The 27,003-nt window shown below is 46.9% G+C and overlaps 1 protein-coding gene across 1 annotated transcript in view; it reads right to left on the bottom strand.

Moving 5' to 3' along the window:
• The window catches only part of cux1b (cut-like homeobox 1b), a 76,490-nt gene that overhangs the window by 1,122 nt on the left and 48,365 nt on the right, over window positions 1–27,003 (bottom strand). The window contains exons 10-21 of the mRNA XM_080007042.1: window positions 26,013–26,117; window positions 25,132–25,320; window positions 24,339–24,397; window positions 23,910–23,952; window positions 23,634–23,730; window positions 5,056–5,259; window positions 4,754–4,866; window positions 4,056–4,172; window positions 3,791–3,874; window positions 502–558; window positions 197–277; window positions 1–65 (exon numbers count right to left, since the gene is read on the bottom strand). Coding sequence (XP_079863168.1) covers window positions 1–65; window positions 197–277; window positions 502–558; window positions 3,791–3,874; window positions 4,056–4,172; window positions 4,754–4,866; window positions 5,056–5,259; window positions 23,634–23,730; window positions 23,910–23,952; window positions 24,339–24,397; window positions 25,132–25,320; window positions 26,013–26,117 — 1,214 coding nt within the window. The remainder of the gene's footprint in view (window positions 66–196; window positions 278–501; window positions 559–3,790; window positions 3,875–4,055; window positions 4,173–4,753; window positions 4,867–5,055; window positions 5,260–23,633; window positions 23,731–23,909; window positions 23,953–24,338; window positions 24,398–25,131; window positions 25,321–26,012; window positions 26,118–27,003) is intronic.

The following is a 27,003-nucleotide window of genomic DNA, read 5'->3' as shown; positions in this document are numbered from 1 at the left end:
TTCTTGGCGCAGAACGCAGTGCAGTCTCTGCCGATGCTCTCGCTCCAAGCGGTTTTGTACAATACCTGGAAGCCATAACACAGCAGTTCAAAATCTCCTTTGTGGATGCTAGACCGAATGCCACCAAATGTTGCAATTTTTTTTTTTTTTTTTTTTTAAATTTGTCCGAAGTAGCGAGTTTTGAAGGAGAAGCTACCAGGAAGACCAGGCAGTGCAGGAAGAGAGTGTAGAAGAAAGCGATGGTCCTGGCAATCTTATTGGACAGAATCACACGGCCCTGTAACGTGGAACAGTGAAGGATTAGACGTGAGGTTACACTGATGACATCCAGTGTGTGCATGTGTGTGTGTGCGCGCGTGTGTGTGTGTGTGTGTGTGTGTGTGTGTGTGTGTGTGTGTGTGTGTGTGTGTGTGTGTGTGTGTGTGTGTGTGTGTGTGTGTGTGTGTGTGTGTGTGTGTGTGTGTGTGTGTGCGCGCGCGCGCGTGTGTGTGTGTGTCTCACCAGGCTGAGAGTAGCCTTGTCCCAGGGGCTGAGGCTCAGGTATCTGCGCTGACGCTCCTGAAAGGAAAACAAAGTGAGTCTCCAGTCTTATGCGGATAAATATTAGTAGGGGGAAAAAAACTTGTGTATTTTCTTCTGTCATTATTAGAGACATTACATTTGGAGCAGAGGTGAGTGAAAAACTGTCCTAATTTCATTCGTTTCAGGAGCGGGCCGCTTTGTGACATCAACATACGAAGGGATGGAAGTCCAAGCTCCGTCTCTTGGAAGTCATTCCCATCCTGCGACACTGACGACAGTCCCGTCGTCGATAGAAAATGGGTTTGGGACGAACAGAGATCTTCCCCCGGGATGTCTCCGAGATGAAAGCGATTTTTGTATGTATTTATCAGCCCGCCAGGGGCAAAAATAATAATATATTTTTTTTTAATGCCAAAAATGAGCCAGTCAGCGTCGGGCCCCAAGATGGCCGCAAGATGATCAAAGCGGGCCCCCATCACAATGCATCATGTTCCGCTTGCTATTCAGTCTGCGGCCTGCATCCTCCTGCCTCTCTATCTGCTTCTCCCCCTGCCTCTCCCCCTGCCTCCCTCCTGCCTCCCTCCCGCCTCCCCTCCTGCCTCTTCTCCTGTCTCCCTCCTGCCTCTTCTCCTGTCTCCCTCCTGCCTCTCCTCCCGCCTCCCTCCTGCCTCCCTCCCTCCTCCCTCCCGCCTCTCCTCCCGCCTTCGGTACGGCTTGTTCCGTCATAGCAGCCTCATTCACTAATTAACTTACCTCCCCAGAATTGTGATCAGGTTCTCATATACGATTTATTACATTATAACACAACGTTAAATGTTACAATAACACAACGTAATGTCAAGTCGCAAATGAAAGAAGTAAAAGCACACAGCTTTAAAACCACCGGCAAACAGCGACATGCACCGCACAGTTGATGCCTAAGTGAAATATTTACTCTGAAAACCGACCGCCGTGCTATACTCGACAAAACCTGCCGTCGGAGCGCCATGACACATGGCAACATGGTCGGTGGCAGCGCACCTTGCACGGCTCCACAATGTAACGTTGGACATTTGCCTCCGTCTTCTCAGGGAAAATGTCCCCTCTTGGTGTGATACTCATGCAGAGAAGCCATGGAGGCAGTTGGAGCAGCAATTGGCTCCGTCCTCTTGCGCTTCATTCTGACCGTCTCCCCCGCGGTGTCAGGCGGTGCTGCTGGGGCGGGTGCGTTCCTCCCGTTCTCATCTTTCTTCTGAAAGAAGCTGCTAAATTTCCGTTTCTGAAACCCACTGTTGTGTTTGTACTTCTCCATCGCGGTGTTTCCTTCTGTGTGGATTTTGCGACGCAGCAGTAGCCGTAGTACACAACGTAAACAAATGTACCCAATTACATAATATGTTAAAAAAGCGGGCACACATTTTTTAACAAATCGCCCGTTCATTCTTATTTAAACTCAATTGTTTAATATTGTGTAAAACGGTTTCATGTTATTGTATATTGTTATTTAATTGGTGAATGAACGAGATCAAGCATGTGACACCATGGAGCAGATGACTTGGCCCATTGTGTACTATAAATACTTACTGCTTGCGCTTGACATAAAAGCTAGTGGCCGTGGGTATACTGTGGACGTGCTCAAAATGCTAGAGATTTTACGATATGGATATGATAGTGGTGAGGGAAAGAGGGGCCCGTGCGTGGGGGCCCCAATGCAGCTGCATTACCTGTATATATGATAGATACGCTGATGCTTAGTTCCATGGGAACTCAAAAATATGTATTTGGTATAGATACTGGACCCTGTGTATTGCTGCCTGCAGCTATATTTATTACCGTATTTTCACGACCATAAGGCGCACCGTACTAAAAGGCGCAGTCTCAGTTATGTGTGCCATTACTGTATTTAACATACACATAAGGCGCACCGGATTATAGGGCGCGGGTTTTATATACCGGTACATATCCTCTACTACGTTTAAATACCTCTACTGCGTATTTAAAAATAGAGCGGGAGCAAAACTGAGTATGTTTGTGCTTTATTCATGTATTTATTACAAAGTATTAATCAAACCCATCGAAGTCATCATCCTCTGTTTCTGAATCAAACCGCTGCGCTAAATCAGACATGCCAGTTTCCCCTTCTTCGCTGTCAGTCACTTTCCGTGCCGTGCGGCTCCTCGGAAATGATGCCGGCTTTTGCGAAAGCTCGAACAACAGTGCCAGCAGACACGTTAGCCCAAGCATCTGCAATCCATCCGCAAACTGTGACGTAACTTGCCCGGCGCTGCCTTCCACTTTTCGTGAAACTGTGGTCTCCGTCGGTCATCCATCGCTCCCACGCCGCTCGCAGCCTTACTTTGAACGGCCGGTTCACACCGATGTCGAGCGGTTGAAGTTCCTTTGTCAGACCTCCCGGAATAACAGCAAGCACAGCGTTCATTTGTTTCACCTTGTTTTTCACATCGGCTGTGAGATGGGCACGCATGGAGTCACAGATTAACAGCGATGGTGATGCGTGGAAAAAACCACCTGGTCTCCTTACATACACCTCCCTCAGCCACTCTTTCATCATCTCCTCATCCATCCAGCCCTTTTCATTTGCCTTAATAACGACTCCAGCTGGAAAAGTCTCTTTAGGCAAAGTCTTTCTCTTAAAAATCACCATAGGCGGCAGTTTCTGTCCATTTGCGTGGCAGCCAAGCACAACAGTAAACGACGCCTTTTCATACCCCGTTGTGCGTATCGCTACCGTGCTGGTCCCCTTCTTCTCCACCGTGTGATTCACCGGGATGTCGAAAGTGAGCGGCACCTCGTCCATGTTGGTGATGTGGCTTGGCTGGATGCGTTTGTCGGCGATGTGTTTGCTGCAGTAGGAGTGGAAGCTCGCCAGCTTTTCATTATAATCCGCCGGACGTTGCTGCGCTACTGTAGTCCTGGTCCGGATGGAAAAATGGCACCGTTTCATAAAACGAAAGCACCACGACGGACCTCCTTGAAAATGTTCAATTTTCATTTCTTCCGCTAGCGTTACTGCTTTTAGTCGAACAGTGACCGTCGAAACGCTCGCCCCACTCGTTCTTTGCTCGATGATCCACCGCTCGAGTCTTTCCTCCAACTCGGGCCACCTCGCCTTATGTCCGCGGAACACACATAGGGCGCACCACACTATAGGGCGCGCCGCACATTTTGAGGAAAAAAATAGACGTTTATATGCGCCTTATAGTCGCGAAAATACGGTATATCAAACTATTTTTCTTTGTGCTCGTGTGTGTTTGGTTCAGAGTCTTACCTTCTTGCTGAAGGAGGCGAAGGGGTCCAGTCGCTCCTCGTACTGGGAGGAGTAACGCATCACGGTGTCATCGCTGCCTCCAGCCTGAGTGGAGGTGGAGGAAGAGAGGTCAGCACTACACCCGTTAAGACTGAGATCTCTCTCGCACACACACACACACACACACACACACACACACACACACACACACACACACACACACACACACACACACACACACACACACACACACACACACACACACACACACAGTGTAGTGACTCACTCTGCCAGGGTAGCTCTGCAGAAACTTGATCTTCTCGTAGAGCTTGATGTTGTCGGCTCTCAGGCTGTCCAGCTCGCTCTGCAGGGCCTGCATGGTCTGCTGCACGGAGCGACTCTCCTGCCACGGGCACAGAGACACTGTGGTATTAGAGGTCAGATTGTGGTCAGAATTGGTTACGATTTTTCTTTTTTTTAGGTGTTAGGTGGTCTTCAAGTTAGAAGCAGGGGTTCATCTGACTGATGTGAAACACTGAGGGGGGGGAAATTAGAATTATTGTAAATTAAAACAAATTCTGATTACACTTAACGGATTCACTGTCTCTACAAACCGGTAAACATGAGTATGCAATTACACAAACAATTGAAGTATTACCAAAGATTATTATATATTGGTTATAATAAGCTCATTATATATCAGTTAATATAGGTTACCAGATTTACACAATGTCCAGAATTATCAAAGAGTTTAAATTCCGATTCCATAATTTGAGAACTCATTAAATAATAAAAAGAAACAAAAAAAATCCCACAAATTTTATCATTTAATTTCAGTTAGTTACGGGCGGAACATGTCTTGTTTCCATATAGTTTTCAGTATTTGATTTTGCAACGTCTGGATGACAAACTGCGTGAGAGAAGGGTTGGGATTAAAGGGAAAGCTGCCCGGGGGGGGGGGGGGGGGGGGGGGAGATGACTCACGGCCTCCAGCTCCTGGTTGCGGGAGCGGAACCTCTCTCTCTGGCTGGAGATGATGGAGAGCAGGGAGTCCATCTGGCCCTGAGGCAGCTCGGCCTGAACGGAGACGCCTTGACCTGGGGCGCACAGCGACGACATGTTTATCACAAGCATGTATCAATCTGCATATAGGCTCCCAGTACCTCCATCACACACACACACACACACACACACACACACACACACACACACACACACACACACACACACACACACACACACACACACACACACACACACACACACACACACACACACACACACACCTGCGAACATTGCGGTGGCCTCCTTGATGGGCTCAGGTATGGCGTTCATGTTGCCCAGGTCCGACCCCTCTGTGTCCGGGCGGGGGAGGGAGGTCATGGACTGGACGGTGCTCAGGTCGTACTCCAGCTTCACGATCAGCTCCTTCTGCTCGGTGCTGGTCCGCACGGCGGAGGAGAACTCCGACTGCAGCTCCGAGTAGCGTCCTGCGGGGAGGGGGAAGCGGACGAGTGTCAAAATTCAAAGAGTTTCACCGGCGACTGTTTGTCGGCATGTTTCATTTGATGTCACCGCACATCGAGTCAAGCTCGCATGTGTTGCCCTTTAGCGCTTATTCAGTCTCGAGTGGCTTTAGAAGCCCACATTCAAAAAGATGGTTTCCCACCATCTCTTTGCTCTCATAAAACTTACCAGTAAAAGGCTTAAATAGCGCTGGGAGAGTTTCCACACGCAGATAATTTTCCTGTGAAAGACGTGTCAATCTGCCATGTACATCTAATACCAACGATTTTCCTCTCATTTTCCATCAAGCTCTTTCTCTGAGAATACTTATCCCACGGTACCAGACATGCTTTTAGATAAATATTTAAACACACATTTTCGTGAAAAAAAAAAAAATGAAAGAAAAATAAGAAAAAGTGCCCAAGCCCACCCCACCCCCAAAAAATGTACCACAGCACGCTCTTAGTATTTGTATAAAAGAGATTTACTTCAATTATCACACCTAGGGTGCAAGTGAATAATAATGATGATGAATCAAATGTCAATCATAACAAATACATTGTGAACGTTTCATACAGTGATATTGCTTTTCAATGTTGTAGAGGGGACTGTTTTACAGTGCTGAGAACAAACAACATGATACGTTTAGTAAATAGAAAGATAAAAGAAAACAATGATACATGAGGGAGATGAAAGCGAGGGGGGGGGGGGTCGTGGGGGGGAACCCCCCCCTGAGGAGAAGAATATCTCAGGAGCGACAGAAGTGAACTCGGGGGGGGGGGGAGATAAAACAAAATAAAAAATAAAAAAGACGACTTCCAAAAATATCTTAAAACCATCCCTTTACAGTCATGCAGCCTTTTGTCCTACAACACGCACATACACACGCACTCGCGCACGGAAGATTATTCGGTGGGAGACGCTATGAGAATTATTACTTCCACATCGTGTGACTGGTTGGAACTCTGCTAAAAACACTCTCAACTTGCTAAAGCCTCAACAAGCATCTTAAAGCTTTCCAGGGAGGGGGGGGCAGGAGGTGGCCCTCCCCCTCCCCCCCCCGGGGTCATTTGGTTATCAGACTACACTGCGGTAGAAGCTATGGGATGGACTGAAGTGGCGACACTACTTTAGCAACGCAAGTCAAAATCTGCATCATTTCAGACAGAAGTGTGCGAGTGTAAGGGTGGGGTGGGGTGGGGTGGGGTGGGGGGGACGAAAGGTAACTACTTCGCTATTTGGCTTTTTGCTTCCTCTTTTAAAACTGTTTTTTTTTTTTTTTTCTGAAATGTTTTATTTTTTATTTTTCCTTTTTTTGTGTTTTCGACCCTTGATCCGGGAATCTAGTCACGTACTCTACCGTCCTAACAATAGTTAAGCATAACAGAACAGGTCAAGGTGAATGAGGAAAGATGGGTTAAGACTCATATAACCAGTTGCAGCCAATACAAAAGTTGAGACCAAACAGAATGAGTACTATACAGAGCACACAACGGCGGGGTAGGCAATTAAAGGATGAGTGTATTGTGCTGTATTATCTGGATGTATTACTGAGTGTGCTATGCATACAGCACGGTCGATTTTTGGAAAGTGTTTCCTTACAAAAACCCACTTCATAAGATATATTCTAAAAGTATTACAAAATCATCTGAGGTTTTTTCTTTTTTTTTTTCTTCTTTTTCTTTTCTTTCCTGAATATGGTGACCAGTGCTGCTGTCCGGGCGTCCATCACAACTAACACGTCAAAATGAATAACCACTAACTTCAACGGATCATACAGTAAAGCTTTTACAACTTCAGAAAAGACATGATATGATATACAGCATCTGTTACACCTTTACAATGTTATTCAACAGTGTATAGAATCATCTGATTTAAATTTGTAGAAAAATATCTGTGGATCATGGAAAAGTCCTGAATCTTCCCTTCTCCTCCTCCTGCCTTCAAAACAAAAGCAAAGCGCGCTGTGACAGTATCGAATCAATAGCTACTTGGTTGACTGTCTACAGCTCCGTTCCAGATAAGCATCAAAATCGGCAAGCAACCAAATCAATATCGGCAAGTGCCATATATGTCACAGCAAACCTGGCGCAAACATTAAAATATTTAAAGAAAAAAAAAAAAAATGCCCTATGAATAAATTCAGTGTTCTTACAGTGTATGCTGTGTTTGCATGCTCACTCCTTCATGTAACGCTCTGGCCGTTCACCGCTACGACACGATCTCCACGCAGCGCGCGAGGGGGGGACGGGACGCGAAAGGACCACCCCGAGATTAAGGACCTCCGTTTGAACACACACGAGTTCAAAAGAAATAAGATTCCTGCCTCATATTTCAATTGGGGCCGCGTGGGGGCCCCTCTATCAAAAAGCCCGCCCGGGGGGGGGGTCTGAGAGTGGTGGGCTTGTCGGAAGTACCATTTGGACAATTGAGAAAACCAACAAGGGGCGTTAAAAAAAATCAGATCATTTCAAACCGGACAGAACATTAAAAGAATAATAATTTGAAATTGAAATGAGTAACAGGACTGTGTTTAGTCTACTTCTAATGACATCACTAGTTTGGTGCCCTGCCTGGCAGTTGAAGGCACAAATCTGATGATCTCATGTGGTCCAGGGGAGCTGATGAATCTGGCCATAAAAAGGGGGGGGGGGGGGGGGTTAGGGGGTTAAGTGCAGATTCCTCGGCGCTCACACGTCTGACGTGTCGTCGGCAGGAAACGGAGAGTCGCGATCCGACGGGACGCACGTCGGAACGTGACAAAGAAAAAGCCTCTGCGGCGAAACACCGGTGAAACGGGCGTCCCTCGGGAACATTTTGGAGTCGAGGAATTATCACAAATAAGGCGGCAGCGCTCCCGGCCGCCCCGCCTTTTTTTTCGTTTTTTTCCCTCCGATATCGTGACCGAGAGCTGTACGGAGGAAAGATATGACAATATTACAAAAAGGTGGGCACTGTTGTTTCGATACGTATTCTTAGTGTTAGGATGTGGTTGTGGGTGTGGTTCAGAACCACTTTTTAAAAAAAAAGGCATACACATCGGAGGCGCACACTCGGGGGCGGGGGGGGGTTAGTGTTTTATAGACCCTGTCCTGGGCAAGTCTACGGCGATCCTAATAAGTGCTTTGTTTACGGACTGCGGCGTGGATCGATGCATAATCATCAAGCGGCGATATCCGCCCGATCTGGCGTGGCAAGCCTACGAGCTGGTAAAGACTTCCCCTAATCTCAATTTGGCAGATATGACCTCGTCCGCGGCGGCGGGTTCGCGCGGACGTATTCGTAACAGCGTACAAGCTTATTGGAGACGGTGCTTGATGAAAGGCGCGGAACTTAAGTTGATTATGTGGACGTGGGGGGGGCGGGGCTCTCATCTCATGAAAGCCGCGTGTTCTGCTGGCGCTGGTCTACCCGGCGGCCGTGGGGCCTCGCACGGGGAACGGCCCAAGACACGTCGTCGGGGAGCCGGGGGGAAGAAGAGCGGGATGAGAGACGCGCCACCGGATATTCAGAGATCTATGATATGTCCTTTGATAACGCTAGATTGGAAAAAAAGAAGAAAATTTAAAATGTTTTTTTTTTTAAAGAGCATAAATGTTGCGTGACACGAGCTCGGTGCCGACGGGAGCGTTGACTGTAGCAAACACGTTTTTTTGTTTTTTTTTCTCAAAGCTATTGAAATGACACTAAAACTTTAGAATTCATGAATATACAAACAAATGAGAACTAGCACATCTTTGTAAATATTAACCAATACTGCCGGCAGTCTATAAGTCTAATAATAAAAATGTTACTTGCCCTCAGGTACAGTATAATCCCTTACAAAATAGACAACTCAAATGATAAGACATTAAATGAAAAATACAGCACCTATAAATAAGCAGAATAAAAACCAAACTATAAATGCAAAATAGCAATAAAACCAAGCTACAGTAAATCATAGTATTACACTACTTTGTGAGAGGATTAATGTAATGGTAATGCATCAAACAGCTTAAAGAAGTGGGTGGCAGTTGTGCACTAGTAGTGTGTGCAAGTAGATTAAAAAATATGACCCCACTCATCTGAATTGTTAAAACACTCCTCAGTCACACACACTCTCTCCTGCACATGCATGTATGGCCACACATGCACACAGACGAGCGCACACACGGGGGAGAGGGGGAGGCAGTGGGCTGACAGGCACTGAGGGCTTGTGTAGGAGAGGGAAGAGGTGATATGCCTTGTAGGTTTTAGTGTATACAGTAGAATTCAATGCAACAAGAGCCCGCGTCCGTGCGCACGGGGTAGACTGGAAGAGAGTACTTCTACTCGCGCCGGGGTTGGGGCGAATTCACTTTCATGGCGGTCAAATTTGGCGACGTTCGAGCCGGAGCTTCTTGCCGAGACGCCGTGCTTTTTTTTTTTCTTTTTCTCCCCTCTCGAAGAACGCAATTACACAAATGAATCTTATTACAGCAAAAGTGACGCTAATTTCTAAGGGAAAAAAATAAAATAAAAAATGAAAGTCTATGCCCTTAATTTATTGAATTTGAAGTGAAGTGACCTCAACCCTGACTCGAATGCATGCGTTTACACACACGCGCACTCGCACACACACACATACACACACACACACGGAGACACGCATTGACTAACACACAAGGAAACACACCCGATCAACCACGCGCTCTTCCTGATTTGGCCTATAAAAACAAGTGTGTTGTGAGTAGAGAAGAATTTTGTCGTGGCAACGGGCACAAGTGCCACGCTCCACCCGAAAAAACCACAAGAGACACACGTACAGCATCATCACCATGCCACACAGCTACAGTACTATGTGATTTCATCATATCTTATTTCAACAACGCAACATTATTCCATCCCGTGTTCTCTCTCTCTGTCTTTTCTTTTGTTTTTTTTGTTTTTACAGTAACTCGTTATTCTCTTTTGTGATCTTCCGTCCTTTTTTTTTTGTACTAATTTAAAAACCCACGTTAAAATTCCCTATTTTTTACTCTTTAGAGTCGATAGACTGTGCAATCTCTTATTGGCAACCGAATTGCTTTATCAAAAAGTAAAAATAAAAAAATGAGATCATCCTTCATCCTTAAAGGAAGTGCTTGAGGAGTGGAGAAAAAAAGAGGGATCCTTCCTTCCTTCCTTCCTTCCTTCCTTCCTTCCTTCCTTCCTCTTCAGGTGAGTGCTTGTGTTTGTGAGGAATTTAAGAGATCCTACGGGCCATCACATGGCCGTCAGCAGGATGCGGGAGACGACAGGTCGAGTTCAGCGTTCGTACGTCAGTAACAATGGCAGCACGGCCGTCAGCTTTTTTTGTACAGCTCTCTTGGGAAGAGTGTCGGAGTGAGATTTTAAAAACAGAACAAAGAAAGAAAACATGCCGACTTTGAGAAGAGGACATACAAACCTTGTCCGGGCGTGTACACAGCCCCAAACAAACACACACACACACACACACACGCGCAATGAGTGAAAAAAGGCAAAAAGGATTTTGTAACAGTCACTCTACAGTGTGAAAAATGAGGCATCTCACTGAGTGAGGCGGGGCGGGGCGGGGAGGAGGGGGTAGGGGGGTGGGGTGGGGGACACTTGGGAGGTGAGAAGAGGAGCAGGGAAAGAAAAAAAAAAAAATCTCCTTTAACAAAGTGAGTTCTTATAAGAGAGTTCCTGTCTCTATCTATCGTCGATCAGTGTCTATCACTGTGACAACTGCTGCGTCAGGCCTCGCCTGCGTTACTGGATCCAGGATTCCACAGCAGCTGTGGATCTGACCCCAGCTCAGGACTAAACACTCTGGTGCACCAGTGGCTGGTGATGGGGGGGAGGAGGAGGAGGGGGGCAGGGGGGTACAGCAGGGCCAGAGGCCAGCAGGACGGCTAAGTGCTTTTCTCAGTACAAAAACAAAACTCTGTTAAAAAACAAACAAACAAACAAAAAAAACAAACAAAAAAACAAAAAACCCCAAAAAAAAAAAAAAAAATACAGAAAGTGAGACACTTTAGTTCTCTTATTTTTGTTCTTCTCAGTATATCAGTATCTTTTTTTTTTTTTTTTTTATCTCCGGGTTTTGTCGACCAAACTTTCCGCCGCATCGGAAAGCTTCCGCTTAATAAAAATGGCTGCTGAGCTTGACTTTGGCTGCGCCTGCTCTCCGACCGGAGCAGAGCAGGAGGGGTCCGAGGATCGAGGTCGTGAGGTTACGAGACGAAAGGGAGGAGGGCGAGAGGCCGGCGGGAGCTAGAACTCCCACTCTGAGGGATCCTCTTTGCTGGCAGCCTTCTCCAGCCGGTGGATGATGTTATTGAGGTTAGCTGCTTTCTTCTTGCGCAGAGTGTTGTCCCTGGGGTTTCTGGCCGGGCCAGAGGGCGGTATGTTATTACTGGGGACGGAGCCGCTGGAGGACGCCTCCATGAGGCTGAACAGCCCCATGCCACCTTGCCCGCAGCTGGAGCCCGGAGCGGTGCAGTCTATCTGGGCGGGGGAGTTATTAGAGGCCCCCGCCTCGGAGTCGACCTCCATGTCGTGGTCTTTGCACGCTCCCCTCCGGTCCTCCAGGCTGGAGCACGGCCCGTGGCGCGTCTCCACCGTGCCGTCGGACTCTGTCCCGTCACAGCTGTCCCCCTCCCCGGACTTGGACCCGCGGAGGGACGGAGACCCCCCCTCGCTGCCGGGGCCCGCCCCCCCGGCCGCCTGGATCTCTTCTATGAAGAGCTCTCGCCGTATACGTGACCTAAGAAGGGATGCATCGGTTAGACAGGCAATACTGGGTTCACTGAAACTATTTATACTGTATAGTGCATGAACTGGAAAGGCCATTTCTAAAATAGCACTTTAACATACAATTGAATTTATTTCCATAAAACATCAATGCATAATGCCCAAAGGAAAGACCTTTCTGATTGGAAAAATGATTCTATGAAATGTGTAATTTAATTTCACGAAATGCAATTTAACCTCAAAGCACCTATGGAAAACCGTTTTGAGTATTATAAAAATAAATTTTCTGGGAGGCAGTTAAGAAAATCGACGACACAAAGCCAAGTTGTGTGCTGACTAGCGCCCGACCAATGCCAGAGTTTTGGGTCTGATGCCGATCCCGATTCTGGAGAGTCCTAGCCCACCAATTACAGACGTTTGGACCGATATTTTGTCAAAAAGTGCCACATTTTCAAATCAATTTGAAAAAGTTATATTTTATTAAAATGTCTTTATTTAAGAACATTTACAAGCAAACAAATAAAGAAAAATGAACACACAAATAACTTTTTGGTTGATAAAAAAAAATGTAAAAGATGATATTAAATTTAATTGTAATTCTTTTTCCGAGTTCCAGTGGACGCATGATCACTCCCAGAAGAAATTTGTTTACGGAGTTTCCCATGAACGCAGCATCTCTCTCTGCTTGTAAAGCCTTGTTCATGTCTAGAGTCGAGTGTAAAAAAACATGGATGGATTTATAATGCCTAGTCGGACTTCCGCGCCTAATTTGGTGAGTAACTTAAAAGTAGTGTTAAACTGACAAGTACAGGATAAATAATCAAAATTTTTTTTGTTCATTGTAATTATTTAAAAAAATCGGGACACATTAGCTGCATAACTGCAGATCCCGATGTGGTCAAAAAAATTCAAATAATGGATATATCGGTCGGACCAATATATTGGTCGGGCTCTAACGCTGACCTGTAGTTGTGGAACCAGTTGATGACCGTGCTGGTCTTCAGGTTGAGCTGGGAGGCCAGCTCCTCGATGGTTTTGGGGGAGGGGTAGGGCTTCTGCTGGTAGGCCCTTTTCAGGGCCTCCTTCTCCTCTGGCCCCAGCACCACCCGGGCCTTCTTCAGATGCTGCTGATGTTGCTGCTGCTGCTGCTGCTGCCCCGGGCTCTGAGAACCCAGCAGGAAGTCTGGCCCCACCTGGCCACTTTCCACAGAGTGTCCATCGCTGAGGGAGCTCAGACGCCTCTTCATGTAAGCTAAAGAGTCAAAACACACAAATAACACATAAGTGATTCTGACCATTAAATGATCATTAGAAATGTGACAGTGGGATTCTGAAATCCGCAGTGGTTTATTTCTTTTGCAGCAAATTGTAAAACAGGGTGCCTTGCATTTCATGCAACTCTATCATTTTCGACAGAGGTAGGCATCATAAAAACAGGGTGGGTATGTTATGAACAAGATGATTGTATGAACAGTTTACCTTAGGTCAGATCATATAAAGTGTGTATGAAGGCAAATATTCAGCGGTAACTTCAGTAATGTTAACTCTGATATATTTATTTCTCTCAAGGTTAGTAAAGTTCTTCTATCAGGGTAAATAAAATCAGACAAAATATTTATGATGAAATTATGAGCTCATAAATTCGAAATCAAGACAATTTAATGACTTTAAAGGGCTTTATCAATTTGTAGAACTGAATTTAAGACGTTAAGACTTTCTTAAGGCCCGGCAGTTTTGCCCTGTAAAAACACGCATCGTCTGAAACTGGTGGTGGCGTCCTCGGCGACCACTGGGTGGCGGTAGAGCTCAACTCTTGTACTCTAACAAAGGGTTTCTTCAGCAGAACGACCGGCGATCAACGCCGTTAACTATCCAGACACCACAGCTCAAAAAAAAAATAAAGAACCGCTCGTGGCATCCTTGCATGTAGTTGACATTCTCTGCTCCCCCACACGCGCTGCTAGATATACTAAATGTTACAGGGGAAAGCCCTCAAAACAAGGTTAGATCACTTTGGAAGTTACGCTCCGCCTCGCAGGGTAAAGCCCGGCCGAGGGGTCAAATATGGTCTCTGTAGTCAAGGTCTATGCCTTTCCTCCAGGGTGGGCCACTGGCCAGGACTGTTCCCAATGCTCTTTGGATAAATCACTTAAGGGTCAATGAACTCTAATGAAGTTGAATGGAGAACAACAGCCCCCTAGACACTGGTGTAAGGTCGGTTATGTTTTTCGCCCGTGCGGCTGGCTTGATATCAGAAGGGTAAACTGATCCTGGATGCTCTTGCCTATTGGCAGACTCGAACATGTGCATTTTATTCCTGCTCTTGGACGGCCCCATGTGCAGGGGGGGCGGTCAGGGGTCACAGGGAGGCTGAGGCAGCTGGGAACGTAACCCTCCTCACTTCACCGATTCTCAACATTTGACGGGGGACAAAAAGAAAACGTGGCAATGGACAAAGACGGCGCGGATGGGCTGGTAGCGAGCTAAAAACAAAGGGAATACACGCTTATAGACGCCGCTGATTATAGCGCTGATGATGACGATGACGAAGAGGCGTGCTGATGACTATGAGTAAGCAGGCCGCCGGCGGAACCCTGGCTGTCACATCTCATCCGCCGCGTGATGTCTGCAGCCATGATCGGTGCCGACGTCCTATGGAGGACGCCTGCGACCGGGACAACATTCTATCCCGCTCTGCACAAAGGAGATTCGGGGGTATTAAGTATGCATACGTGCACGAGGAATTCAAAAGGCTGATTTTCTTTTACCTATTCCTCATGTGCCTGTGTGTTATTGTATAAGACGAGATGTTTGCTCTGAGTCAGTCCTCTGCCGGGCTCGTTCTCAAGGGATGTTGATCTAACGGGGTATATCAGCCCTTTTTAAGACCTTTCGCATGTTGGTTTTAGCGAAGTTAAAGACCAAATTTGTACTAGAAAAATAGAAGTCTATTTTAAAAAGTTTAGCAAGGAAAGGAAGGAAAGTTTAGGAAGGAAAGGAAGGAAATTCTTGTTAATTAAAATTCTTCAGCCTAAAATGTATTCAAACTTTGTATTTTTATTTTGCTGTTTTTCCCCTGTGGTCTGACATCCTCAGTGTCCCCATTTTGAATTAATACATGTATGCAAATTCTGGGTTTTTTTTTTTTATGAGAAGCAAACTATATACCACACTTAAAATGGAAGTTCAGAGTTTTCGCCAAATAATTTAAGGCCTTTATTGTACTGCATTGATTTTCTTGATTTTTTTTCTTTAAATGACCCCTCCCTGTCTTAATGCACCTATAAAAGTTTGCTGTTGCTCTGATGCGGTACCTTTCTTCTCCAGGCGTTTCATGTCCATCAGCTTCTCCACGCTGTGCGGGTCCTGGAGCCAGAGCTGCATACGTACAAAGGGCTCCCTGCCCTTTAGGCTCAGCTTGTGCCAGGGCTTGGGCCGGGCCAGCAGGTCGGAGACGGAGCCCTGGGTCAGACCCAGGATGCTCTCCCCAAACAAACGCTGGCCTGGGGGTGAGGAGGGGAATGGCGGTGGAAAGGTCAAACAGGAGGTTGGATTTAGCCACTGAATAATTAGCCATGAATTACAGTTTACAGGTAGATTAATAAGGACTTATTCACCGTATCATTTATGGTTTGTTTTGCATTGCCAGGACATTTTGAATGCCGTGAAGCACTTTGCTGGATATCGAGCAGCTTAACAAATCCTAAAGCGCTGGGTACTGGGCAGGGACTCACGATTACAATTTCCTAACCCCATTCAATATTAATTTAATAGAATCTTGACAAGACTGGTTCACGATACAATACTATATCCACATTTTATTCATAATGAGGATTGCTACCAAATTTTAAGTGGCATCTGACATCGTCCGAGCGTCTGCCTTCCAATACAAAAATATTTCACAGAAGAAATTCAGACAAAGTATCGGTTTTACAATTATTTACAATTCAAATACCTTCTTGAGGTAAAACAAATTAGAACTGAATCGCATCGGAGAATTGATTTTTTTTTAAACCTGCCCTACAATCGAATCTAGCATAATATGGATAAACGTACAACTATGTTTGGGGGTAAAGGCCCCCGCTCCGGTGACCGCTCCCTTCATAATTAGGCAAGTTGCTCATGCGGAGCAGAGCATTACCACCGGTTCAGTGCCATCTTCGCATACTGTGGGTGGAGGCTGGAGGGGGGCGGGGGTGGTGGGTTTGTGTTAGGAATCGGCAGGGGCAGGATTTTAAAAGTCGGCAGTTGCAATCAGTTAACACGACCGTCAGCACGCATGACTCTCTGCCCCACCCCAATTTACGCTACAAGCTACATATCGTGATTTGAGGTGTTGATGTTGAAATGAATCATACACTACTCACAGAAAGTTAGGGATATTCGGCTTTCGGGTGAAATTTCAGGATGAACCTAAAATGCACTATAACCTTTACAGGTGAACTTAATTTGACCTTCTCTAAACTTTTGAATGCACATGTCCAACTGTTCAATGTTTCAGTACTTGTTGCACAACTTGCTGTTCTCTAACAAGGAGCTGAACGGCAAAATTCACAACAGGTGTTTGATCCATGAATCGACCAGTACATTTCCTGGTTCAATTAGAATTGGTATTTAAACAGTCCTCTTCATCATGCTGTTCACATTTTGGCATCATGAGACCAAGACGACACCAAACAATTGATCAACAGGACCTCGCCTTGTGAGGCGTCAAACAGGATGTTGTCAGAGGGAAGTGGCCACTGAGCTTAGAGTGCCACAGAGTGTCATCAGCAGCTTGCAACAGACATACAGAGAGACTGGAAGAGTCACAGAAAGGCATAGAAGTGGACGTCCTTTGGCCACATCCCACACTGAGCGCTTCATTGTGAACAGAGCCCTGCGGAACCGGATGATGAATGCCACTCAACTCCAGGCACATTTAAGGGAGGTGAGGGGCACCAATGTGTCACATCAGACCATTTGAAACCGTTGACATCAGCGTGGTCTGCGTGCTAGATGACCTGCAAGGTTTCCTGACCACACCACCAGGCACAGGCATCATCGTCTTGCATGGGCCAGGGAGCATTTACGCTGGACGAGGGACCAGTGGCCTCAGTGCTGTTCTCTGATGAAAGTCGATTCACGTTGAGCAGAAATGATGGCTGCCAACGAAGGAGACGTCAAGGAGAGAGCTATGCATCAGCCACTGTTGTCACCAGACGAGCCTTTGGTGGTGGTGATGTTACAGTGTGGGCAGGTGTGTCTAGTCAATACAGAACTGCCCTACACTTTGTGAATGGTACAGTGACAAGCCCATACTACCTGAATAACATCATTAATCCAGTCATTGTGCCCCTGCATGAACAACACAGGCCTCATTTCATCTTCATGGACAGCAATGCTCCAGCTCATCGAGGTCGCATCATTAGAGAACGGCTGCTGGAGACTGGGGCACCTCAAATGGAGTGGCCTGCACTTGCTCCAGACCTGAATCCCATAGAAAACCTATGGGATCAGCTGAGTCACTGTGTAGAGGCTCGTAACTCTGTACCCCAGAACCTCAATGACCTGAGGGCCGCCCAGGCCTCAGCAGACAATAAGTCGACTTGTGAACAGCATGAGACGTGGTTGTCAAGCTGTAATTGATGCTCAAGGGCACATGACAAGTTATTGAGACATTGACATTTTTTGTTGTGGTAAACCCACCACTGTTGTTGGCTTTTGTTTCAATAAATTGTTTGAGATGAGGAAATCACCATTGCATGCTTCTACTTAAATGCCCTACTTTCATGATATAATATCACTGTAGCTTGAACATTTACATTTTCCATAAATGTCACCCGAAAGCCAAATATCCATAACTTTTTGTGAGTAGTGTAATAAAGATTATGTCAACTAAAATGTCTTACAATGAGGAAGTTTAAAGTGAAAAGTATATTGGTCTGCCGCATAGTTTAATGTGAGAATTCTTTCAAATGGGATTTTTGGAATCTGAATCACCATGATAGTATGTACTTCGATTCTGTATGCTGCTATAATAACAGTGCAGTAACAGTATAATAACAGTAGCGGACAAAAAGTAAGAGGTAGACGGGGGAGGGTGTAAAAAACGTGCGCTCCTCACCGAGGTTGTTGTCGGTCAGCACCTCCTTCACCTTCTTGGTGATGACGTAGGTGTCCAGCTCCGGAGACATGGCCACCATCTCCTGAATGCTCAGGCCTGAGTGGGGTCCGGAAAGAGGTAGGGGCGTGCCGGGCTGGGACTCCCCACCGGAGGGCTCTTCGGACGGGGGTTTGAGGCTCGACAACTGGGAAGCCAGTGGATCTCCTGCCAGGCCGTTGATGGACTCCTCGGCCGAGCTGAGGGGCGACTCTGGAGCGGGGCTGCAGCTCGCCGAGGTCTTGGGAGTTCCCTCTGTTTGGGGATGAGGCGGGAAAGAGATCCAAGCGGTTACAAAACAGTATTATGGGTTTTCTTCACGCAACGATTTATTCCGTTTGATTTTAACGTCATGCGTCTGAGCGCTGGTAGTAGCCGCCGACGTCTCATTGCTTAGCAACATTTTCTACTCCCATTTTGCCGTTTTTCTGTTGTACTGTTGCGCAGCTCAGCAGGCTGGAAGAGAGCAGTCATGAGGAGCTGTCAGTGTACATTAGCTGCTGTTTACACCCCCAGAGAGAAAGAGAGACACATGCAGGCATGCATGCCCTCACACACGCACACACACACGCACACGCACACACACACACACACAGCTGCCATCTGGCGCTGCAACACTAACTTGTCTTTGACATGACAAACCAGCAGCTTGCTGGCTGACACAGCCACAGCACTGAGGGGACGGGGACAATGGGGGAAATGGTGTGTGTGCGCCTGTGTCTGTGTGTGTGTGTGGCGGGGGGAGTGCAGTGGAATGGTTCAGAAGAGGAGACAAAAGGAGGGAGCGGGAGGGAGTGACATCAACCTGGAGCACACGCAACAACGAGGTCCTAACCTTGGTTCTGCGCTTGCTGGGTGGCTGCGTTTAATCCCTGGTCACCGTTGAGCCACGGCTGCATGCGGAGGTAAGGCTCTCTGCTCCTCTGGTTCAACTTGTTCCACGGTTTGAGTCGAGACAGACTCTCACTTAAAATCCCCTGGAAAGAGTACGTGTCAAGTATGGGTCAGCCACTCAGAATGCAAGGAAACTGAATGATTCGACCTCAGGAGGGAGGGGGAACCGCACATCTGTATTTTCCATGCTAAATTTGAAAGGCCAGACCGCTCCTCTCCCACTCACCTCTTTGGAGTCTTCCTGCATGTGGCCTTCCTCTGCGGTCACCATGGACAAGGTTCTCCGAGGCTCCGTGTGCATGTTGCTCCACCACTGCTCTCTCCAGTGGCCCGCCCCGGCGCCTCCGGAGCGAACCGAGCCCTCGGAGCCCCGGCCGAACCTCCAAGTGCCGTCGGCTGGCGATTCAAGCCCGGACGACGCCATGCTCTCCCTCTTCACACCCGAGCTGAAGTCGAGGATGGGAGAGGGGGACGAGGGGGAGGACAGGAAGGAGCCGTGGGGCTTCTTCAGCGAGAGGGCCAGGGGGTTGTACGGGGGGAGGGGGGCAGTCAGCTGGGAGCCCAGGAGGTCCCTCTGAGAGAGCGACGATGAGGAAGAGGACGACAACGAAGAAGACGCCTTGAGGATGGGTTCCAGGGCCGCCTGCTGGGCCTCCATCTCTCGACGGGCCTGCTCTAGAATGGAGCGGATGGCCTCGTCCGAACCACTGCCGCCTCCCCCTCCACCACCGCCGCCGCCTCCGCTGCCGCCGCCGCCGCCGCCGCCTCCTTTGAGTCCTCCGTATGAGGTGGGGCCATGGGAAAGATCTGTTTCGGCGCATGAGGGAGACACTGTCACTTGAGACAGTACGGTACACACAAAATAACCACCTTCTTTTTTTGGAGGCGATATTTGGAGCAGAGAAATGGTAGCTTTCAACTCACCGGCTTTCTGCACCTGCAGCTCTCTTTTCGCCTGCTCCAGGATGGACTTTATGGCCTCGTCTGAACTAGCTTCCGGAGTACGGACACGAGATGTGATATTTCCTGTAGAGAGAGAGAGAGAGAGAAAGAGCAGATGAGGAAGTGCATAAAGAATGTCGTCCAACGCAGAACAGTACACGTAACCAAGCATGTACCGATCAAGAAGAGCAGTTCCACACCAAAATGAAATGGGTGTACAGCACAAACAACAAAAATTGCCAGCACTGAGATATGGAGCCACCGGACTGAGGGGAGCAGCGTCGCGTCCCTGTTTGCTTTGCCGTTCACACATGCACGAGAGCTACAAAGCTCACACAGTAAAAAGCTAACCACAGAATAACAACTACCAATAAACTCCCTGTTAAAAAAAAACAAAAAAAACAAAAAAAACGTAGGCTTTCCTTTGACGCAAATCACTCAAGTTGTGTGGTTACCATGACAACGGTTTTATAAAGCTCTGGCCTGGAGGTAAATTAAAAACACAACACACACACACACACACACACACACACACACACACACACACACACACACACACACACACACACACACACACACACACACACACACACACACACACAACAGTAAACTTCACTCAAACACAAACATGCTACACTGAACGTGCTAGAATCTCTATGTGTGGAAAGGACAGACCTGTGTGAGAAGGTGTATCAGAGAGGGCTCTCCGCTTCGGAACGTCCTGAAACATTCTGCTAAGCTGGGGCTGGCCAGAGCCCTCTGTTAAAAACAATATAACACACACCATGTTACTGCACTTGTGTGTGTTTTTGTTTTAACACTAGACTACAGCTTCTACGGTGCCCGTGTTGCACAAATTGGTCAAATTATTGTGCCCATTTATGGCCATCGGTGCAAGTTGTTCCATGCTATCTTACTGTGCTGCAGTGAAAGTCAACGTCTGACCCCGGCAGTAGCAGTGCCATCTTCTACTGAGCTCCAGTACCACAAAATGAAAATGTATTGGAAGGTGCTATTAACAGTAAATAACCACTGCAGCTCTACCGACTGCAGCTTATTATTCTTCAACTGCACTGTAGCTACTTGTACCGCTGAGATCTCCTTCAATCAGAAATGCTCTGATGCATTAACAAAAGCAATGCTGGGCTAATCGAATCTCCCCGTAGTTAACGGTACCCCCTCCTTCCACCTTGTTCCCACCAGTCAATACTATTGATCTGGAAAAGGTTTCTGTATTGATCACCATAGCTTGGAAAGGCTCTTGGGTTCAGTGCGTGATACAGAACTTTCTCAAAACATAAGGGTGTGGCACAGAAAAATAAAGAGCTGTTCTATATCGACAAACCGATCAATAGCTATATGCAGGGGCTGCAGACTCATGTCATATGTGCGTGCACACGCACACGCACACACACACACACACACACACACACACACACACACACACACACAGTCCATGCTGTGAAGGCCACACACTCACCTCTCTGACGTCCCTGGATGCTGCGTAGTGCGAGTATATTCTGCTCGTCTGCCAGGAACTGTCTCATCTTGTGGAAGGGCTCCTTCCCCCGGATGGTCAGCTTGCTCCACGGCTTGGGCCGGGCCAGGATCTCGCTGACGGAGCCCTGCGACAGCCCCAGCACGTAGTGGCCGAAGACGCGCTGGCCGATGTTGTGCTTGATCAGCTGCTCTTTCACCTGCCGGGCGATCTCCGCCGTGTCCATATCCTCTCCGTCCAGGACGCTGCCGGTGGTGGCGTCGGAGTGGCTGGGGGACGGGGACGGGGCGCTGCCGGCTGTGCTGCTCCCGTTAACGGTGGCCATGTCTGGGCTGACAGGGGGAGGCTGGGGGCTGCTCGCGGCCAGAGGGACCGCGGCCGACCCCGGGGCAGAGCTGGGGGTGGAGGTAGGGATGGAGCTGAGGCTCGGGGTGAAGGGGGCAAACAACAGAGCCCCACCCGGGATTCCTGACGACTCCTGCAGGGCTTTGGAGTAAAACGTTTGGAGCAGCTGCCTCTGCAGCAGCGAACTGAGGGCCATCTTACCGCCCATCAGAGGGAAAGCAGGGGGGTAGAAGTCCTGTCCAATGCCTGTCGGAGTGAACGGGTGCGTTTCGTTGGTGGTGGTGGCGGCGGTGCTGAGCGAGCGAGAGAGGGGCAGCTGGGAGGAGGAGGGGAGAGAGGGAAGAGGAGGGGGAGGCGAAGAAGAGGGCTCGCTGCGCAAGGTCTGCTCCTTAGGTGTGGACGCTTCTGTCCCTTTCCGCCCGGCTAACCCTACAAGAAAGGTCAAACACACCATGCATTATGGGGGAGTCAACAAAAAAGGGTTCCGAAAAAGATTAAAAAATAGATAAAAATAAAACTTGAAACTTATTTTACTCAAAAGTCTTCCAAATTGATCAACGTTTTGCTTTCCTTTTTTTGCCAACCACCCCAGACAATACGCCCATGCATTTGTGATTTGTACCTTTCTTGTAAGCAACAGCCTGGAAGGAAAGAAACAAGGAAAACCACGGACACTGTGCCACTCAGTCAGTCTAGCTTTGCCCAGGGCTCAGTCTCTCTCAGGCAGACAAAACCGAGTGGAATCGGAAAGGGAAAATGTCCAAAAATAACCAATACATCATGCGAGTCCTCTTCCATGCTGGTGGAGTATGTTGCTAACAATTGCATCATTCCATTGTAGATATTGCATTACCATAGTTTTTGGTTGAATCCAAAAAAACAAAAAAAAAAAGAAGGGGGGGGGGGAACAAAAAAACAAAAACGTTCCAAATAAATGGTGCAATAAAAAAGTCCTTCTTTATCCAGATGAGCAAAAACAGATGCTTGTCAACCAAAAAATGAGACTGTACAGCTCTATTGACTGAGTCATGGCTGTCCAGAGCAGCTACGGTCGACCGATTTTTTACTGTCAGAAGAATAAATGTTATATAAACTATAAACTCCCTAAACCTGGAAACTGCTGCTGGAAAACATGACTATGATGAGCAGGACGTTGAGCACAGGGGAAAAACATTATTCCAATGCAGAACCAGTTGGAGTTTTACATGATCCGGTTAGACAGTAAACTCCCCTTACTGTGAATGTTAATCAATTCATAGCTATTCAACTATTCAAGCCTAAAGCGATTGGGCATGACATTTCAAACCTAAGAATGCTGGTACGCAGGGCAGAGTGCTGAAGTAGGAAGCATAATATAGTGTCCTCATTTTTAAGTGATGAAACTCTGCTATTGTTTGGCTTTAGGTCTGTTACTTACTTTATGGCTTTTAAGAACAACATAGCAACACAACGCTACCACCCCACTCAACCACCATCAGAACCTTTGAAACAAGCAACCTTAAGAACCATGGCATATCCTTGCATTCACGCCTCGTTTAATAGTGCATTCAGAAATGGTGCATTCAGGCTTGAATTCGGTCAGCAACCCCAATTTCAGAAAGGATAAATATTCTCAGAGAAAAAGAGAGGAGCACACGTTCTCTGCATAACACCCGTCTTCACGGCCTTACCTTCTCCAGACAATTCAACGGAAAAGGGAAAGAACCGGAGAGCCGTTTTTTTCGGGGCGGTCGGAGGTACGACCATGCCACCGCAGAGCCGACACCAAATTGTTGATCGATTGGGGGCTTTCTTTAGCCTCACAATCAGGGGGTACTTACCGCTAAGCTCGGTGTTGGCGATGCGCAGAGAGGCGCTCTCGGATTGGAGACTGCGGTTCTTCTCCAGGAGCAGCACCTCCAGGGGTTTGGACGAGTCCTGATTAGAAGACAAAACATAATTAAAACATCATAGGTAGTACAACTAGTTGTTTCAATGTATTTCTCATGCTCAGCAATCACTTCTAGAAAAGTGTTTAATTATAATAATAATAATTATTATTATAATTATTATTATTATAAAACCACTCCGAAAGACAGTCATTGTGTCCTCATTACCTGCACTGAGTCAGATGGCCCAAACTCCATAGACTTGAGTATACTAGGGAGAGAGAAACACTCAACATGAACATTACACTAAATATATGGAGACAACAAAGCCTGACATGCTCCCCCAGGGCCAGGATGGAGATGGGAGAGGAAGGAGGGTAGGGTGTATCAATCCATAGACAGACAGACACGCGCGCACGCACACACACACGGGATGTTAATAAATGCACCTAATTGTGTTAGAGATTTGAAACAAAAACATCAAAAGCTTGCCATAAATAGGTCAGTGCATGGACACACACACACACACACACACACACACACACACACACACACACACACACACACACACACACACACACACACACACACACACACACACACACACACACACACACACACACACACACACACACACAACCAGCCCTGGCTCCTTACCTCAACTCTTTCTTCACCTCCTCATAGTCGGCCTGCTTTTGCAGCTTTTCCTCCAGTTCCTGAGCACGACCAATGAAACGGTAGGAATATATAAGAAGACATAGCATAGAATACATAGACATAGAATAGCCTTTGATTCTAAAACAACCAAATTCCACTGACCGCAGATATAAAAATGTAATGAAATAGAGCAGGTAGATATGATTTACCGTGCACCCGAGAATGGTCAGGACGATAATGGAAAAACCGTAATACCCTAAAACTCATCCTAAAGTGATACCCTTTGGTCATGCTGCCAAATAAAATAATAAATAATATACTTTAGTTTAATTTAGGCGTCTTAAATATCTTCTGGATACCCGTTCCCAAAATATAATTTTGATATACATTTTATTTTATTATATCAGAAATATGGTTAAGTCATATATTAATATAAAAAATCTGAACATAAGGCATTATCATTTAATAATCCTCTCAATGAAGTACATTTCCCAGGCATGTAATAAAAACCACCTACCATTATCGGAATAACTTCCTGTTATTACAATAATTATTATCTTATTGGGACATTGTTACACTGAACATTAAAAAATGAATTCATCAGCGGCTAAAGTTCAACTTCCTCAAACGCTGAGAGGTTCCTCAGTTATCGAATTTTGGTATTAAATAGCACAGAATCTTTTGATACGCGACGGCGTCAATGAAATTCGGATATCGCAGAAAGGATTCCTTTTTTCCCCCAAGGCCAGCCCCACTCTTTGGCCGAAGCCTTGATTTGTGGGCAAGCCCTTACCTTGAGGGCGGCGGTCTTGGTGCTGAGCTGCTGCTCCAGCTGGGTGATCTGGGAGCTGGTGGTCTCCCTGAGTTTGGTCAGGCTGGTCTGCAGGCTCTGGACGTCCTCCACCAGCTGGGCTGTCTCCCTCTCTTTGGCCCCGAGCTCTGCCTCCAGGCTGGAGCGCGACGCCACATCGACGGGCTGCTCCTACAGGTCAAACGCCACAGTGGTCAGATCTACCAGCCAATCGGCAGCCGCCTCAACTGGCTCTTAAAGGCCGTGAGACTGGAAAAAAAAAAAAAAAAAAGTGACGGGAGTGTTCAACGAGCTGGCCACCTCGACCTGCTAGCTCCAAAAATATATAAACTCAGCAATAGATCAATAAGACAATCAAAACAATCCTGACCATTCCTACATCCAGAAAGGTAATCAATTAATCAATAGGCCATCCATTGAGTTGATGGCAAACTCCCGGAACTAGGAAAAGCTGAAGAATAGGTCTTTGATCATCGCGGAGGCAGATCCTATTGATCCATAATCATGGGTAATCGATTGACCAATCACAAGAGTTCAGGTTGAATAGATCAATGAAACAGATACTTCAGTAAGGAGTCCACCCCCCAGCCTACGAGGTCTGCTACTACAGGTCAGGAAATCAATACAGATAATCAATGATCCAATCACCTTCTGTCAACCTCCACAGTTTGCCTTTAACATCGACTGGTCAATTAATACTTTATTGATACCTCAAATGCGTGACATTGAGAATCAATAAATGCTGCAGTCAATGGAACACCTTGCGAATCAAGCATTCAGGCTGGATAGAAGCAAGGGCAAATCCCAGCGATCAATAGATCTTTGCCTTCCAATCCAGCGAATAAATCAGCGGGTTCTGTCACCGTGTCAGGGTCGGCCTGGATGTGGCTGGCGAGCTGCAGGGATTGGTTAGTCAAGGACAGCTGCTCTCTCAGGGACTCTGCCTCTCTTTGGGCCGCCTCCGCTCTCTGGAAGGAGGGAAGGAAGGAAGGAAGGGAGGAAGGGAGGGAGGGAGGGAGGGAGGGAGGAAGGAAGGAAGGAAAAAGGAGGTCAAAAAATAATTCAAAGTAAAGGATATGGAAATAGAAACTCGTATCAATGTATAAACTGCAGTGACACTGTCGGGAATATGGTGACGATAACGTCAACAACGCTACGAGCCCTCACGATTAATACATAACCACTGATCGGAATTATTTGAGCTAAACCCAATCATATGGCAATTGTATGTTCATTTGAGGGAGATTTTTGACCGGTGTTAGAAACGCTGCAACAGGGGTTGAAGCATATTCCCTGACGTCACCAAAATTGTTTAGGTTCCAATGTTCAATGTTAATAGGTGGCTCTTCGGTAATAGGGAGACATGTATTATTAGTCTTATAAGCTTCAATTATGACAGTGACATAAGAATAAATGGTAATTTAACTCGCAATTAATTGCAGTGCCATTAATCGTCAGCTAAAATGTCGCTAAAAGTCATGCCACACGACTCCTATCTGCAGCCTATTCCAGGACGATCAGCGTCTGGGGTTGGAGTTTGAGTTAATAGTGCACACGGCAAAACAATAATTTCTGTTTTCCATCCTCCCCTTATAAACGCACCCAAAACGTCTGAAGGGCACGCTGTCAGCCTCTATAAACCTCACATCAGAAGTGTGAAGAGTGTTTGTGCGTGGAATCATAGTCGGAGCACTGGCCTCTAGGATAACATTAGCATTACATGCCCATACTACCCCCTCAGCCACAAATCACAGTCTTTGGCTAATAATGAAAGTTAACAACAATGACATTAACAGATAACACAGGAATATTTACAACACAGGGGCTGAAGCTGAGCTGCAGGGCTTATTAAAG

This window comes from Zeus faber (assembly GCF_960531495.2).
Source record: "Zeus faber genome assembly, chromosome: 9".
Taxonomy (NCBI): Eukaryota; Metazoa; Chordata; class Actinopteri; order Zeiformes; family Zeidae; genus Zeus; species Zeus faber.
This window is presented reverse-complemented; position numbering and strand designations above follow the sequence as displayed.